A 17,917-nucleotide genomic window follows, 5' to 3' on the forward strand; every position below is an offset into this window, starting at 1 on the left:
CAGCCCGTTGGGACGTAGGCTGGGAAAGTTTTAAAAGGAGGAAGAGTCCTCTTCTCGGAGGCATCTGCAGCTCCAATAAGGTCTCTCTCTCTCTCTCTCTCTCTCTCTTACCGGAGTTTTTGGCCCTGGGCTCTGTGCGCCTGTCTGCTTCAGAGCCTCCACTTCCTCTGTCATGCGGGTGGCCATGGCCTGCAGGTAGCCCCTGGACTCCTTCTCGTCACTCACCCTGCGATGTGGGCAAAGAAGCGAGCAAAACAGCGCCAGCAGCTCCATCAGAAAGGTATTCTTCCCCACCCAGAATCGCCCTGTCCGGCTTGCCTCCCCCCACCGAATTCAACTCCCACACTGGAACTGCTCATCTAGCTGAGCATCTGAAGCATCCTTTTACAACCTGCTGCCTTCACGCCCTCCCAGAAGGGAGTCCCTTCCTTCCTTTGTGACATTGGTAGCCCACCCTTCCTCCAAGGAGCTCAAGGGTCTCCCCCATCCTTCCCCAATTTTATTAGCCTCACAACCCTGCGAGACAGGCTAGGCTGAAAGAGAGTGACTGGTTCACTGCTAACCACAGCTGCCAATCTAGAGTAGGCGACATGGTGCTAGGTGGACCGAGCGTCTGAGATGCAATCAGCCGGCTTCTAATATTCCTAGTTTGCTAAATCCCTTCCCCTGCAAAACCACTGTTTCCCAGTCCTCCCCTGCAATAACAACAATAATAAAATAGTTTTGCCGGTAAACTAGAAGTCCGTCTGACCGGATTGCGGATGGCCGGCGGTTAATTGGGAGGTGGTGGGCTCTCCCGCACTAGAGGCCTTCAAGAGGCAGCTGAACAGCCATCTGAATGGTTGAATGGCCTTAGAGACCCCTTCCAACTCTACTCTTCTATGGCAACCAGGATGATCAGGGGTCTGGAAACAAAGCCCTATGGAGAGAGACTGAAAGAACTGGGCATGTTTAGACTGGAGAAGAGAAGATTGAGGGGAGACATGAGAGCACTCTTCAAATACTTGAAAGGTTGTCACACAGAGGAGGGCCAGGATCTCTTCTGGATCCTCCCAGAGTGCAGGACACGGAATAACGGGCTCAAGTTAAAGGAAGCCAGATTCCAGCTGGACATCAGGAAAAACTTCCTGACTGTTAGAGCAGTACGACAATGGAACCAGTGACCTAGGGAGGTCACTGCTTTATTCTGTGCTATTTTCCTTTCCTTTCCTTGTGATCAATGGAACCAATTACCTAGGGAAGTTGTGGGCTCTCCCACACTAGAGGCATTCAAGAGGCAGCTGGACAACCATCTGACAGTGATGCTTTGAGGTGGATTCCTGCATTGAGCAGAGGTTTGGACTCGATGGCCTTGTGGGCCCCTTCCAACTCTGCTATTCTATGATTCTATGAATTCCCATAATCAAAGGTGCTGTGGCTCTGCCTTCCTTGGAAGATAACGCTCTCCCCTCATCTACTCTGGGGGGGGGGGGAGCTGTGGTTACTCTACCAGCAGAAAAAACCACTCTGAATATGCTCAGGAGTATTCTGTCCTCCTTGACGCTTCGGCCCCCACTCAGATCAAGGGCACGGATGAGGGACTCACCACCGTAGGATGTCAGCGATCTGCAGCTCCCAGTTGGTGACGGACGTCTTGTCCGTGCTGGGCGAATCCACCTGAAGAAGAGAGGCAAAGGCCAGCGTGGCTGTTGGGCAAGGCGTCCCTCACAGGGACCCTCCGTGGCTCTACGTTCTCCCCAGCTGCTCCTCTTTCTCAACTGCTTTCTTGAGAGGCGGTGAGCCAGGAGGCCGTGGCATCTCCTGTTCCTTCTCCTCCAACTCACCACCCTCGCTGTCTGGCCCAGAGCGAGAGGCCGGTGAGCGAGCAGGTGGCCATGATGGAGAGAAGGAGCGAGTCCAGGCGGCTCGTGTCCATGGGCCCCTGGTGGGAGGAGGGCCCCACCCTGCCTACCCTTGTCACTGACCCTGCTACCCTGATACAACCCCTCTCCTCTCCCAACAAGAACTTTGGAGGAAAAGCTCCCACGTGACTTCAGGACGTCCGAGATCCAGTGTTCAGATCACAGAACTTTGAAAGCACAGAATCAAAACTCGGAGCCTTTGCGTTTTTGGATTTATGAGCAGCCTTTCCCAGCCAGGTGCCCTCCAGGTATGTTGGACCTCAACTCCCATCAGCCAATAGTCAGGAATGCTGGGACTTGTAGACCAAAACAGCTGGATGTCAGCAGGTGGGGGAAGCCTGGGGTAGAGAGGTTTATCGGCTTTTTGGAATGATCCTAAAAGAAAAACGTTCTCCGCCCTTTGCTCTTGAGAAGCTGCTGCCAGAGGCCACGATCCACAGCAGAGGCACAACTTGGATGCCGTCGGCACACCCTGAGCCTCGTAGGCAAACACACACTTACCTGGTCCCCAAAGTGCAAGGCCCTGCAGTTCTCAAGGAGGAGACCGCTCAACTCATCCGCGTCTTTTCCATCCAGGTTTTCCCGTCTGGGCAGGAAAGGCCATTCGGGAGAGAAAGAGGAGGAGGAAGATGAAGAAGATTCACCTTCCCAAATTCCTTCTCCGTGCAGAGGCGCAAACCTGGATCTGTGTTCCCTGCCCTCCCCATCAGCAGAGAAAGAAGAACGTGCCCATATATTCCCTCCCTCTCTGGGCAACCCACATCCTGCTCTGGTTCCCCCCAGATTTCGCTGGCCAGCCACCCACTTCCAAGAGAGGGCACAGAGGGACTAGCGCCTTGGGTCGGTGGTAAATTTGGAAGTGCAGTTGCTCATCATAACAGTCCCCATAGCCATGCCCACGAGGAGAGTCCCGACATTCAGGCAGCAGTGTGGATCCAGATCAATAGGATCAGTTCTAGCAGTTTTCATCTCCACCAACAGCAGGACTTTGGTAAAGTTCTCAAGTGACAGGAAGCCGGATTCCGGCTGGACATCAGGAAGAACTTCCTGACTGTTAGAGCAGTATGACAATGGAATCAGTTACCTAGGGAGGTTGTGGGCTCTCCCACACTAGAGGCCTTCAAGAGGCAGCTGGACAACCCTCTGTCAGGGATGCTTTAGGGTGGATTCCTGCACTGAGCAGGGGGTTGGACTCGATGGCCTTGTAGGCCCCTTCCAACTCTGCTAGTCTATGATTCTATGATAAAGCTAATCGACCATTCCAAGACACCCCAAAATACTTCGTGTTACATCAGGGAAGAATATCTTCTTGCCGTGAAAATTCATTTCCCCCCACCCCCAGCTACGGTGAGGATTACAGCTAAGCTCGGAGGGAACAGGGAAGTCTGAGCCTGGTGATAAAAATGACATCAGCGTCCCTGCTCATTAAAAAGTGTTGGGGCTGTGTCCCCACGAGCCCTGCCTGTATGACACCATTGCCTGGGATGAGACTCTTTCTCTCTCTCTCTCTCCTCACCGCTCAGTCTTGGCTTTCTCAAGCTGCTCCCGGAGCTGAGCCACCTCCATCTGCAGCGCTTCGTGTTCGCTCTCCCTCGCCTGCAGTGCCTCTCGTAAGATCCGCAGCTCCTGCCTGGAGGCACAGGCGGCATCGGCCCCTCGCCGGGAGCCAGAGGCCCGGAAGAGACCCGTGCTCTGCTTCACCTGCAAAGGGGGCAGAAAAGCCGTTGTGAGAAGTTGGCCAATGTGTCTGTCCAGCTCCAAACTGAGTCCCGGCTCTTTGCTGGCCAAGGCAGGGATGCCATTAAGGGAGTGGTCAATGAAGCCGTCAGGTGCATGGGGCCGGGCTAATGCAGGAGTGACGAAAAGAGCGGACAGAGGTCAAAACACAGTTAGGCAGTCAGAGACTTTACTCGGTCCAGAAGCAGAGTCAAGAAGAAGTCCAACAGTCAGCAGTACAGAGCGTCGCTCACAGGGTAAGGTGGAAGGCACAGGAGTTGACGGAATGGCGTTGTTTCAACGCTGGCTGGACAAACATTGAAGCCTGCTAAGCCCCACCCAGGGCTCAGCTGCAGTATGTTAGCGCTTTCTGGTCACAGACCTACTTAAGAGGAGCCCTTTCCTCCAGAGTAGACCTTTGCTGCAGCTTGGCATTGTGTTGAAGTTTCCCGAGTTGTGCCTTCCTCCTCTGGTGCCGTTGCTCACTGGGTTGCTCAGCCTCCTCCGCCTTGGAGTAAGAAGTCAAAGGGGTACCCATCTCCTCCTGGGACACATCCTACCGGAGGGAACTCACCCTCAGCTCATCCAACTCCTGCTTGTGCTTCCTCAGCTGCTGTTCAGCCCTCTCTTTCCCCTTCCGCTGCTTGGACACTTCGTTGACCAGGCCTTCGATCCGAGCCTCCAGCTGTAGAAGGAAGAAGGTCTCTCTCAGCCTTGACTAGGCTCTGTGTGGGAAGGGAGTTTGGGGGGGGACACACCCTGCATTCTTTCTGCCACTAACACACCCTTTTCGATGTCCCCTTGCACAGCCTTGTCCAGATCTGAGAGGTCTTAAGCTAATCACGATCCCTCCGGAACACCTGCACAGATGTCCCAGGGAAAAAACTTTTCTAATAACAAGACTATAAATCGCAGCCTTCATAACACTTTCCCCAAGTGGCGAATGAATCGTGGCAGGAGACATTTGTCACAGGACTTTCCGAGGACGTTTTTCTAAGGAAGCTGCTTATGGGCTTGAAACCCCATGACTCTTAGGAGCCTAGGAAGGTACGATTTCTGAGTTAGAAAAGAACAGGATCCTCCCAGAGTGCAGGACACGGAATAACGGGCTCAAGTTAAAGGAAGCCAGATTCCAGCTGGACATCAGGAAAAACTTCCTGACTGTTAGAGCAGTACGACAATGGAACCAGTGACCTAGGGAGGTGGTGGGCTCTCCCACACTAGAGGCCTTCAAGAGGCAGCTGGACAAGCATCTGTCAGGGATGCTTTAGGGTGGATTCCTGCATTGAGCAGGGGGTTGGACTCAATGGCCTTAGAAGCCCCTTCCAACTCTACTATTCTATGATTCCAGGAGGAAGCCACAGGGAGGTGAAGGGGGGCAGGTGGTCCCCGGAAGAGTGGGACCCGGGGAGGAGGGAAGGGCTGGCAGCTACCTCCTTGCGCCCGCTCTCGGTACGGCTCAGCTCCTTCCGCAGACCTTCCACCCGCCGGGCCGCGGCTTCCGTCTCCTCCTGCCGCTCGCGCAGGTGCCGGGCATGCCGCAACAGCTGGGCCCGCAGCTCCCCGCACTTGGCCTCCGCGCTCTGCAGCTCCTCGGCCGTCTCCTTCTGGTGGAGCTGCTCTTCCTGCAGCTCCCAGGCCTGAGCCCGAAGCTGCTCCTGTGCCTCGGCCAGCTCCTGGCCCAAAAGAAACGCCCACGGGGACGGTCGGCTCTGTGCGCTCCGCCACAGAGGCAGCTGCATCGGGGTCATTCTCCAGCGGACTGGAGAGCCTGGCACACACATGGTGTGAAGGCATGGCGTGCTGCAACCTGGATGAAGCTAAGCAGGTCCAGGCCTGGCCAGTGTCTGGAAGGGTGACTACCTGGGGACCCCGTGTACATTTGATTCCTGCACTGAGCAGGGGGTTGGACTCGATGGCCTTACAGGCCCCTTCCAACTCTAGGGAGAGGGCCTTCTCAGTGGTGGCCCCCCGACTGTGGAATGATCTCCCCAATGAGGCTCGCCTGGTGCCAACATTGTTATCTTTTAGGCGCCAGGTCAAGACTTTTCTCTTCTCCCAGGCATTTAACACCATTTAACGGACCCCCCAGAACTGTTGTTTTTAAATGGATACTGTGGTTTTTATACTGTGGTTTTCATGTTTTTAAAATTTTGTATACTTTTTTAATGTTTACTGTTTTTAACTTTCGTAAACCGCCCAGAGAGCTTCGGCTATGGGGCGGTATATAAATGTAACAAATAAATAAATAAATAAATACTATTCTATGATTCTACGATTTGACCCATCAAACAACCCGTGGTTTCTGCTTTCAATTAACAACCTGGGAATAGCCCATTCCTGGGTTGTTTTGTGACTCGATTAAACAGCCCAGAGATAACCCTGAGTTATTAACTGAAACCAGAAGTGGTGAGAGGGTGGGAGGCAGTGCATTCACTTACTCAACCCTCCCACCCCAACATCTGGGTGAAACAACCCAGGAATTGGCCGTGATGTGCAAACCGGATTTTCAAGAGAGGCCAAATGACCACCTAACGGGGACGCTGTAGGACAGGCAGTCTAGGTACTGATGCCTCCCTTTTGTGGCCTCGCTTTTGCTCACGTGCTGTCGGCACTCACCACCCAGGTTTGCAATTAGAGCGACAGAACGTCCTCGCTGTGGAATCTGAAAGTTTGGAGGTCTTTGGGAGCTCTCTTTGAGCGAGCAGGCAACGGCTCTCCCTTGCCAGAGGCTGGAAACCTGGCAGTAGCATCCCTTTGCAGCAGGCCCAGGGACGGCATACCTGGAGGGCTTCGCTCTTCTCTTGCTCCAGACACGTCACACGCTCCTCCAGAGACTTCACTTGGCTCGCGGCCATCCGGTCGAGGTGCTGCCTTTGGATCTGGTCACTCTCTAACTGGTTCTCTGGCAGGAGAGAGCAGAAGAGGTGGGAGATGGGCCCACAATACTGTGGCATTACACCCCACAAGTCAGTTCCCTAATGTATCCTAATGGATTTGTAAGTCTATTGTGTTTCCAACGTTGACCTGAGTGGGGGGAGACTGAATATCTTAGGAGCGGGGAGGAGGATATATAAGGGAATGACTGGGGTGATAAGGGGGGCGTGTTATAAAAGTACTTTGCTTCGAGGGAGAATTAGAGGATCAGGGTAAAGAGGGTTGTCTTTTGAGTGTAGGGTGCAGATAGTCAGTGGGTGTCTATTAAACAATCCTGATAATAAAGAAAGTTCAAGAGTGAAGGTGTGAGAGAAAGGAAAGCGTGTATGAGAAGAGAGAAAGGATTGGATGAGAGGTTTTTAACATGGGTCTGAAAAGTTTTATTAGGAAACAAAGTTGGTGAACATTGAAATAAATTTTTATTCAGTTTGTTTCACTACCACCAAAATCCCACGTGTCTCCTTGGCGTTTATCCTCTGCAGCTATATACATCTAACGCCCGTTCTGACATTAATTCACCATCAGCACCTATAATTCACAGCGCATTATTTTATTCCTGAAATCATTCCTGTTTCACCCCTTTCTCCGCATAGTTTGTAGAAAGGTGGTGTTTGTCCCTCGCCTCAGGCTCATAAAGCGGTGGCGCTTCGCTTGAGCAGGGAGTGTCTGCGGACAGGCCGGTGTCGTGGCACAGATGCCGCCTAGAAACCTCCCCGCTGGCTGCTGGAATAATGCAGTCACCTGCCCTCCAAGCCCAACACCTCTCTGCAGCACCTAACAGGGCAGGCAGCATTTTTAAAACGGCACCTTTTATGGGGGCCACTTCTCTGTTTGATGGAACTTCCATGCCGAACGGAAAAGATTTCTGCAAAATCCCAAAGCCTAATATGCATGTAATTGAACTGCCTTTATTGGTGTGGGGGTGGGACACAACATTATTCCTGGAGCTATCCAAGGTTCTGAACCTTCCCCCCCAAATAGGTTTGTTGGCTAAGATCGCTCCTTTAGAGTTCTGGCTGAATCCCAGAATGATTTCACAGTCCCACTGAAACTGGAGACACCAGCCTTCATATTTGTTCTCGCGGGTGTTCCTCTCCCCAGACCAAGGGGTGGAGGTTGGGGAGGGGCTGGCAGAACCCTAAATTAGCCTGAGGTAGCCCTCCCTTGCATTACAGGCAGAAGGAGACGCTGCAGCTTTGGTACCAAGTGTCGGAGCCCTGAGAGGAAGCCCTCTGCTTCCATCCATCCCGAAAATCAGACCAGCTTGCAAGTACCTGCCAATTGCTTCCGCAAAGCCGCCATCTCGTTCTGGAGTCTCCTGATCTCCGAATCCGGGGTGGGAGCCTTGGAAGGAGATTTTGCTAGAGCATCTGTGTGTCAGAAGAAGAACGTTAGGAAAAACCCGGCTGCATCAGACCAAAGGCCGATGGCGGCAAACTTCCAGTTCTCACAGCGGCCAACTGGGTGCTTCTAGGAAGCCTGCAAGCAGCACTTGAACTCTTTTAGCACCAGATTAACAGGAAGGGGCCTACAAGGCCATCCAGTCCATCCCCTTGCTCAATGCAGGAATCTACCTTAAAGCAGATATAATTCCTAGAAAGCTGTATTTTCAAACACACACACACACCCGTTTCATATGCATGGATCAAAATTGATATATACAAATCTACGCAGCTACATTTTCTTTTTTCTTCTTCTTTTCAGTTTCCTCTTGTTGAAATTTTACAAAAAAAGAAATCATAGAATAGCAGAGTTGGAAGGGGCCTACAAGGCCATCGAGTCCAAATGATGATGATGATGATGATAATGGGAAAAAACACCATACCTTGCAGCTTGCGGCTCAACTCCACCTTCTCGCGCTCCAGGTGACGGATCCTTTTTTCAAGCCGCGCCATGCTGGAGCTGTCGGAGGGGGAGGCTGGGTGCCTCTCAGCGCGGAGGCTGCAAGGAAAGCGAAACACTGGGGAATTCGCTACTTAGCATACAAGGGCTCTCAACTGAACCATGAGGATTAGACGGCGCTTCACATTGGTCATATTTGAGAGGCAACGTGGTGTAGTGGTTAGAGCAGAGGCCTCCAATATGGTCCCCAAAGCACCTGTGTGTGTGGAGGGGGCATAAAGTAGAAGTTCTACTCACGTCCCTGAAGTGAAGGTAAATCCCACGAAAGGCAGGTGGTGGCCGGAGAAGGCAGCGTGAGAGACAGGCGGAAGCGTCTCCTGGAAGTGGAGAGAGAAGGAGGGACGCAATCGTTGGGGTCTGTTCTACTGTAGCTGGCAAGTGCGGAAGGACGCAGCTCCCTGGAGGGAATCATGCAGCCCTGAAGAGAGAGGAGCCCTTTGCCTGTGTCGCCGCCCCCCTGGCCGCCCCCTCACCGAGTCCTTCAGCATGTCGTCGTCCACGTCGAAGTTGGAGGTGTCAGCCGGGCTGGCCACCTCCGGCATGAAGGGCGGGGAGCTCTTGCGGACGTTGTCCCAGTCAATGCCCTCGAAGAAGGGGTGCCGCTTGAAATCCTCAATGCCGTTCTGGCCCAGACGCAGCTCCTGCCGGCACAGCAGGCCCCGGATGAGGTCCTTCGCGTTCTCTGAGACGTCGGTGATGTCCGGCGGGAACTGCAGATGGGCCTGGCGAGGGGGGGGAACCAAAGAGCAAATGAGGATGTGGTGCAGCCTGGGCATCCGAGACCCCCGGGCGTCTTGCACGGACGATCTCGTGCATTATTTCCATTGTGAAACGTACAAGGGACGCGTCCCTTCTCCTCTCCGCACTGTTCCGTGCTTCACAACCGGTTCTACATTCCTGACAAGTTAGAGTAAGGGCAACAAACCCCGTTTGCCCAATGGTGACAGACATATTTAGAATCATAGAATAGTAGAGTTGGAAGGGGCCTATAAGGCCATCGAGTCCAACCGCCAGCTCAATGCAGGAATCCACCCTAAAGCATCCCTGACAGAGGGTTGTCCAGCTGCCTCTTGAACGCCTCTACTGTGGGAGAGCCCACCACCTCCCTAGGTCACTGGTTCCATTGTCATACTGCTCTAACAGTCAGGAAGTTTTTCCTGATGTCCAGCCGGAATCTGGCTTCCTGTCTCTTGAGCCCGTTATTCCTTGTCCTGCACTCTGGGAGGATCAAGTGTGTGTAACCCAGGGCAGGGTGACATGTGGTCCATAGGCAACATGTCTCACCTCTGCCCCAGCCCGCCGCAGCCCCCACACTGGCTCAGTCGGACAACACACCTGCAGTTGCCGGAGACCCCCTGCTGCACCATAGCCACCCCTCCACCCCCTGCTCACCTCGTGGTTCATGATCTTGCCATACGTCTCCACCAGGGATTCGGCGTAGAAGGGGGTCTCCCCGAAAAGCAGCTCATACATGCAGACCCCCAGGGACCACCAGTCACATTCGGGGCCGTATTTCCCTTTTCTGTCCTCCATGGCCTGCAGGATCTCTGGGGAGATGTAATCCGGGGTCCCCACAGCCACTGAAGACTCCACCTGGGATGGGGAGGAATGGAAGGGAGGGAGCAGAAATCAGACGCCATCTTGGTTTGCGGGGTGACGCATTTCTCAGGCGGTCTTTAGAAGCGATTAACGGTGGCTCCGTTGTTAGGGAGGTCGTGAATCTGCTCCGGGTTGCCGTCACAACCAGTCAGAGCCCTAAAGGAGCCCAGCTTTCAAGGGTTTTTCATTTTACATTTCTCTGAATTTCATAATACAGCTCATGGCACACACACACAATGTACTCTAGTGTACATTTTAGGTTAAAACGCATGCCATCTTTTTGTACTTTTAAGATAAATTGTGGATACAAAGCCACGTTTTGTGAAAAGACCCGTTCAACAAGAACGCAAACGTTTGTGCGGTTTTGTTTGAAACTTCGCAGATGGACGCAGAACAGGACAGAAACGGGCCTAATGGATGACCTCACGTGAAACTGGACCGGACCAGAAACAGAGGGGCTGGTCCATTCATTCCTCCCCACAGGGCAACTCAGCACGCCGGACTCACCGTGCCGTCCGGGCGCAAGCGGAGGCAGGAACCAAAGTCGGCCAGGCGGATGTGTCCGTTGGTATCAATGAGGATGTTGTCCGGCTTAATGTCTCTGTGGAGTTTGGGACAACGTGGGTGAGCACGGGGACTCCAGGATGGGTGTGGAGTATCGTTGGCTAGAAGGAGCAGGGCCTTAAACTGGGCTTTTGGGGAGGGACAGGATGAAATCACACACACCAGTTTGTGTGCAGGGATTCCTTTCTTAAGGTGGGAGATAAAAGCCTAGAAGGTAGGTGGGGTTGCTAGGATACACAGCTAGACACCTGGAACACATCTGGGGCATATGGGCATTGCTAGGTTTGGGACTACAGGGGCCTGGCCCTGAAACTATTTCCCAGGGCCCTGAATCTATTTCCCAGGGCCCCGAAACTATTTCCCGGCCCCCCCGAAACTATTTCCCAGGGCCCCGAAACTATTTCCCAGGGCCCCGAAACTATTTCCCAGGGCCCCCGAAACTATTTCCCGGGGGCCCCCGAAACTATTTCCTGGGCCCCCCGAAACTATTTCCTGGGCCCCCCAAAACTATTTCCCGGAGGCCCCGAAACTATTTCCCGGAGGCCCCGAAACTATTTCCCAGGGCCCCCGAAACTATTTCCTGGGCCCCTGAAACTATTTCCCGGAGGCCCCGAAACTATTTCCCAGGGCCCCCGAAACTATTTCCTGGGCCCCCAAACTATTTCCCAGGGCCCTGAAACTATTTCCCAGCCCCCCGAAACTATTTCCCAGGGCCCCTGAAACTACTTCCTGGGCCCCCCGAAATAATTTCCCAGGACCCCTAGTGTTCATTGGTGCCAATGGAAGGTGTTTTCTTCCTCTGCTTAATTGTCATGCAGCGATGATCTTCAAGAGGGATTGCGTCTGGAGCATGCTGCAACATCTCCGACCCACCCACTCAAATATTCCCCTTCATGGCAATTAAGCTGAGAAAAAAACATTTTCTTTTGTTTTGGGATGACGTGGATCAGGGTGCAAATTAACTGAAGTATTTATTGTATTTGAGGTGATATGGATGAGAACTTCCAACTCTAAAATTCTACGATTCTCTCACTTCTAGGAAGGGAACAACACCTAGTTGCAGGCGTGTGTGTGTGTGTGTGTGTGTGAGTGTGTTTCTTTTCTTTTCTCTTTTTGTTATGCAAAGAGTGGGACACAAGGCTGGAAAAGAGAACTTCTAAATGTTATCAGTTTCGTATTTGAGGGCCAGTGTGGAATTTGGAATCTAGGACTTCCGGATTCTCTGCATCCCTTCCCACACTTGAGATTACAGAGAGCCTAGCAGGATTTGCAGCAACAAACATTTCAAAATCACCTAACAAGCGCTCCCCGCCATAGCGACGAACTTTGCTTTCATTTATTTCTAATTTGTGGAATTTCTGCGCCACCCAAGATGGTGTACAAAAGGTTCAAAACATCAAGCAACATAGTTAAACATTAAAAGCTTCTTGAAACGTTTTAACAACAATTTTTTAAAAAGCCCAGCTTAAAGGGTTGGTCTTGATACCCTTCCTGAAGGCAGAGAGTGGAGAACAGTCACACGGGCAGAGTTTGAGAGTAACACAGGAGAAAGCCTTTTCCTGCACACCCAACGAGCAAGCCTCAGCAAGCGAGGGTGTCTTGAAAAGGTCCTCTTCTGCTGACCTTAATAACGAAGTAGGTTCATACCAAGATAGGCAGGCCCTCAGAGAGCCAGGTTAACAGCAAGACCCTGAATTGAGCCTGTAAAGCAATTAGCAACTAGTGCAGATCTATCAGTATTAGGGTGATGTGATCATGATATAAGCACTGCTTAGCAGCCCAACTGCTGCATTTTGCACCAACCGAAGCTTCCAAACTACACTCTCCAAGGGTAGCCCCACGTTGGGCATGACGCAGTAGTCTAACCATGATTCCTTTCCTTGCAATAGTCTAACCGAGCTTCGCTTGCTCATCATCTTCTGCATGCCTTCCCCTTCCTCAAGCCCTCCTCTAGGACTAGATACTACATGGCCCATCTTGCAAGTAAAGAAACCGAGGAAGGAGGGGGCAGGCGTGTTTCCATGCTGGCTTAGAGGCCAGGGTTCACGTACCTGTGAACGTATCTGAGCTGGTGGAGGGAATGGATGGCCAGGACCATCTCTGCCAAGTAGAAGCAAGCCATGTCCTCGGGGAGGCGGTCCTCAAATTTGCTAAGGAGGGTGAGCAGATCTCCCCCGGCATAGTAATCCATCACTAGGTACTGGGAAAAGAAGATGAAAGGGTAAAAGGGAGGACTCTGATGACAGCAGAGGATGGGGCTTTGGACATCCCACAAGGCAATCCAGCCCCTGGCACAGGAACAGTTGCCCACCTCTGGCACAAAATAACTCCGAGAACGACGAAAAGAATCAAACAAAAGTTGATATTTCTTTCCTTTTCTTTGATGGCATTCCTACTTCAGTGGAGAAGTTTAAGTAATAACTCTCATTTGCAAGATTTTGTGCATTTCTAATTAAATTGCTAAAACTTGCCCTCAAAAAAAGAAGAAGAAAAAAGAAGGGAGACAGTTCAAAAGAAGGAGAGAGAGAGAGAGAGAGAGAGAGAGAGAGAGAGAATGAACTCAGGTGCTGAATTGGGCAAAATGTCCTTCTATTGTAGCTCTTGTAGTTCTCTGCTGAATAAAGAGGCCGTTCGTGAATGAGGATGGATAGAAAGGAAAACATGGCTGTTTTAAAACCATTTTCAAGGCTACTATACCTTAAGAGGTACTAGAACAGGAGTTCTCAACGTGGCGCCCACAGAGACCTACAGCTATGCCCATAAAACTCCACTCCCTGCCACCTTCCAAAACATATTAGGAGAGTGTTCTTTCTTTCCCTCTCTAACCTCTAGTATTTCTCCATCCACCCTGCTTTCGCTCACTCTAGCCACCCCCCTCTCCCAGCGCAGGCATCATGTGACTAACCACCTCCTTTATGGCAGCCATTTTGTGGTGGCGCCCACAGCGGATTCTTCCCTTTCCAAATGTGCACAGAGGTTGGGGAAGCCCTGTATGAGAAAATATTGCAAGTTCCCGAGAGAGGTGCCTCTCGACTCCGAAATGTGTTGAACGACAAGAAAATTATATTTTAGCCAGTTCAGCACCTGAGTTTGCTTGCTTTCTCTCTCTCTCTCTCTCCTTCTAATCCAAGGTGTGGTTTCCCTCTTCATTTTATCCGGGGTTCAAGAGAAGCCAGCCTCCTCCTGTTTCTCTCCGACGTTTTGGCAATAGCTTGTGTGAGGACTTACCAGGTAGTGGTCGTCCTGAAAGGCGTAGTGCAAAGTGGTGATCCATTGCCTGTCCCCGTGAACTAGCACGTCCCGCTCCTCTCGGAAACAAGCTGTCTGAAAGGAGCCAGGCAGAGAAAACACCTCTGAACGAGAGCACACTTTAGCGGAGCATACTGTCTCCAGCAGAGGGCAGCCAGTAATCCTTGGGACAAGATGGAGCTAGGCACCCAAGCCAAGACTCAGGGCAAGAGGTGGGCAGCCCCCCCCTGGTCACTTGCTCCCCACCCCATCAGGCAGAGGAGGAGAGCTTCTTTCAGTCTGAGGGAAGCAACTGGACAGCTCCTTTAGAGTTCTGACTGGTTCCGTCTGAAACCCGGAGCGGATTCGCTGCCCCACTGACATCGGACCCACCAGCCTCCACTGCATGTCCATCACTCTGTTCACTTTGGACGACGGCCCCAGCTTATCACCCATGAAGGAATGCGGCCCTCGGCAGTAAACAAAAGACTCCCCAGGCCTGTCCTAAATGGTTCCCCCACCCTGCCCCCGGTTCCTTGTTCCCCCACCGTTGCTTGGGGGTGGGGGAACCATGACACAGTCGCTTGGAGAGGGCCGGGTGGCCCACGGTACCTCTGCTCGTTTCAGCATCTCCCATTTGTGCAGGATCTTCATGGCGTAGACGTTCTCCGTCTGCTTCATCCTCACGACCGCCACCTAAAGGGAAGAGGAGACGGCACTGATGGGCAGCCCCAGCCCCAACTCCAGGGCCCATGGGCAAGATTTCTCACTGCCATGGACAACGGCTGCCTCCTCCTCTTCCTCATCATGGCTGCCACTTGCTCACTGGGCAGAGAGCCAGGGAGCCAGGAGGCCGGGGCGTTTCCTGCGCGCCCTCTCACCACCACCACCGTTGCCTGGGCCAGCGAACCAGAACGTTGCCATGGCAAAGAGAAGAGCAACTCTCGGCTTTAAAAGGGGGCTAAGAAAAGTCCTGGAGGAGACTGTCCATGGGTACTAGTCCTGTCAGCTATGTTCTACCTCCAGTATCAGAGGCACCAGTTGCTGGGGAACATGGGCTTCCCGTGGGCTTTTGTGTGGACAGAAGGCTGGCCTGGATGGACCCTTGGTCTGATCCAACAGGGCTCTTCTGATGTTCTAACGGTGAAGAGGAGGAAAAATTCTTGTCATTTGGCCCCTGCTGGGATGTAAACTCTTGGCCACTGCCCAACCCTGCCTAACCTTGACACTGGTCATGGTGGTGCCTGAATCCAGGATCCTGGTTTGTTGTTGGCTTATCCATCCTGGCTTGTTTGGGAACAACAAACTAGGATCCTGGATTGGAGCATCATACAGCCCCTGGAACAGGAAGTTCTCCCAGCAACCCGCAGCGTAGAATTAGAGCTCCCCAAACGCCCGCTTTCCAGGGTCAGGTGTCTTCCTACGACCCAGTGGCACTCACCTCTCCGAAAGCTCCCCGCCCAATCACCTTCAAGATCTCAAAGTCCTCTCGCCGCAAACGCAGCTGCTTTGCCCTGGTGGCAAAAGGGGAAGCTGCAAAGAGAGAAGAGAGAAATTCAGCCCGTTTGGTTGAGTTGCTGACCGGCCGTATCAACATACTCAAAGGGAAAAAGATAAACACGAGTGTCGCCAAACCTGTCCATCAGAGCTGAAAAGGGAGGTCATTTAGGCCCGGGTTCAGGCACATGGGCGCCTTTGCCTTTTCCCCCCAGGTCTTTCCCTGGTTTCTTTCCTTCCTTCCTCCCCAAACCTCACATCCCTTTGTTTTTATTTTACTTTTTCGCATGGGATTTTTGTCCCCACCTTCTCTTGATGTCTATGGAGTCCTCTGCCAAAAAACAAACGGTCAGTGGATAGAGGGAAGAGCCAGGGCCATTTGGGCCATCGCAGAGGGCTGGGTTTGCCCTCCCCAGGCCTGAGGTCCCCCACCCTTGTGGTAACACAACTTTGTGGGCCTCTCTGTGGGAAGCCGCTAGCCGGAGAGCCTGCACTGTGATTATTTTTCTGTGCAAGGGAGCAAAAATAGGAGCCAGCCTGAGGCCATGTTCCATCGCTTCTTCGAGGCCGTTAAACAGGACATAATCCCAGTCCTGAGATTCACACCCCTCCTTGCTCTAACCACTAGCTCTCACACCTCCCAAATTTGGAGCCATGCCCGCCACACTCTCTTTCCTTGTTCGGGACGCTCCCAGAGAGGGCAAAATGAGGCAGCAGGCAGAGAGGCGGCTGTTCTCCAACCGGGGCTTAAAAGTCACAGTGATCCGACTCGTTTTCCTGCCTGCTCCTGTCGGTGTCCAGGGTGGGGCATCAAGCCTGCGTGCCCTGTCATGCCACGCTTGTTAGCCCTAATCATGCTGTGGCACCTGTCTCTTCCTGTAAGGACAGAGGCACCTCGGAGAAGGAAGGAGGCAAAACAGCCGGCCACGAAAAGGACGTCTCTCCAGCAACTCCATCCTTGCGTTAGCCGGGTCAAACGTTTGGTATCAAGCACAGATTCAGAACCTCCCTGAGAATCTCAGCTCCTTCCTCATTTTCTTTTAAAAACGACAAGTTTCCTTTGTTCTTTGCAGCTGTAGCCCCTTTTCACAAGCCGAAAATGAGCCAAACAGCGTGCAAAAAAAGGCCAAAAAAGGCATCAACTCAAAAGACAGTTCCAAAATCATGGGAAGTGATTGGTCAACTCTACTCAGTTGCAAATGACATGCAACATCACTCATGTACTACTGCCATTGAGTGGAGAGTTGTTTTTCACAAAGTGCAAATCAGGATCTTGGTGTGGGGCATAGGGGGGCTTTCACCCTTTGCCCCCTGCTCTGGTCGCATTCCAGATTGGGGCCCCTCACACACTTCCAAACGGCATCTTCCTCCCCACAAAAAGGGCCCATTCATTTCAACAGCACCTTCCCCAGTATCCTGTTCCCACTAGAGGTGTAGAGCAGGGACTATAGAGATATGTCTAACATCTACATTGTCAGGAGGAGGAGGACACTTAACTGTAACATCTTAAGAGCTGCAAAAATGCTCAGGTTTGCTGAACCAGCACCTGCAGGTAAAGGATTAAGAAAGAACCAACAACCTTCTCTTAATTTGGGGAGAGAGAGAGAGAGAGAGAGGTGCTAGTGGGTTAAAAGCAAGCATGATCTGGAGACACGGGGATTGCCTGGGAGGCAATGGTGAGGAAAATGTACTCTGCACAGAGGCAGTCTTCTCCAACTGGAGATGAACCCTGGGACGACAAACAGGCAGGTTCTGTGGCACACACACTCTTTTTCCCAGGACAACACCTCCCCTCTATAAAATTCCTTCAATCTGCCCCAGGCTTAAACCAAGCGGCAAGTTACAGCCAATTTCACTTGGAGTTGTTCCATTGCTGACTGCAGCCAAGTTTTGGAGAGCCCAAGATCTCTTCACTTTGCCTTAGTGAGTCCACCTTCTCACCACCACCATGGTCACCAACTCCTCCTCCTCCTCCTCCTGGCCAGCAATTGCTTCCTTGAGAGGCAGAGAGGCAGGGGCCTTCTACCTACCACCACCACCGCCGCCTGGGTCAGAGCAAGAAGCAGGTGAACAAGCAGGTAGCAACCGTGAAGAGGAGGAGCAGGTATATGGACTTCCTGGCAGGTGGGCCCTCGGCAGGTGCCTCACCACGCCGCCCCTTGACACCAGCTTTGGGCTGTTCCAAAAATAATTTTTAAACTTCTAAAAAAATTAAGGGTTCCTGAACAAGAAACCCCATGGACTTTCGGGGGGACGGGACAAAATGACTCCCTGTAGGCCAGGAAGGGAAGGAGGAGATCACCAGCAAAGCGTTTAGGGGACAGGTTGTCAAACCGAGGCAGGGAGGCACCTCTTCCTAGTGCTTGCCAGCGAAATGCCCACGGGGTGAGCACAGCGACGCAACACTCTTCTGGCATGCAGAATTCCTAGATCTGCTGAGTTTGGCATTTTTCGCCCTCTCCCTGTGAAGGAAAGGAGTCCTGGCTGTAATCCCTACCTCTCTTTCTTCCTGTGATGCGCACACACTGGGCTGGATCCATGTAATCATAGACTAGCAGAGTTGGAAGGGGCCT

The 17,917-nt window shown here is 52.4% G+C and overlaps 1 protein-coding gene across 1 annotated transcript in view; it reads right to left on the bottom strand.

Annotated features, from left to right (window-relative positions):
• The window catches only part of CDC42BPG (CDC42 binding protein kinase gamma), a 45,964-nt gene that overhangs the window by 13,645 nt on the left and 14,402 nt on the right, over positions 1 to 17,917 (bottom strand). The window contains exons 2-18 of the mRNA XM_063146297.1: positions 15,289 to 15,380; positions 14,460 to 14,543; positions 13,848 to 13,943; positions 12,671 to 12,819; positions 10,563 to 10,656; positions 9,849 to 10,049; positions 8,930 to 9,178; positions 8,694 to 8,773; positions 8,380 to 8,495; positions 7,829 to 7,924; positions 6,401 to 6,522; positions 5,051 to 5,293; positions 4,192 to 4,302; positions 3,418 to 3,602; positions 2,403 to 2,487; positions 1,586 to 1,656; positions 112 to 226 (exon numbers count right to left, since the gene is read on the bottom strand). Of these exons, the coding sequence (XP_063002367.1) occupies positions 112 to 226; positions 1,586 to 1,656; positions 2,403 to 2,487; positions 3,418 to 3,602; positions 4,192 to 4,302; positions 5,051 to 5,293; positions 6,401 to 6,522; positions 7,829 to 7,924; positions 8,380 to 8,495; positions 8,694 to 8,773; positions 8,930 to 9,178; positions 9,849 to 10,049; positions 10,563 to 10,656; positions 12,671 to 12,819; positions 13,848 to 13,943; positions 14,460 to 14,543; positions 15,289 to 15,380 (2,189 nt within the window). The remainder of the gene's footprint in view (positions 1 to 111; positions 227 to 1,585; positions 1,657 to 2,402; positions 2,488 to 3,417; positions 3,603 to 4,191; positions 4,303 to 5,050; positions 5,294 to 6,400; positions 6,523 to 7,828; positions 7,925 to 8,379; positions 8,496 to 8,693; positions 8,774 to 8,929; positions 9,179 to 9,848; positions 10,050 to 10,562; positions 10,657 to 12,670; positions 12,820 to 13,847; positions 13,944 to 14,459; positions 14,544 to 15,288; positions 15,381 to 17,917) is intronic.

Source organism: Elgaria multicarinata, chromosome 21, assembly GCF_023053635.1.
Source record: "Elgaria multicarinata webbii isolate HBS135686 ecotype San Diego chromosome 21, rElgMul1.1.pri, whole genome shotgun sequence".
Lineage (NCBI taxonomy): Eukaryota > Metazoa > Chordata > Lepidosauria > Squamata > Anguidae > Elgaria > Elgaria multicarinata.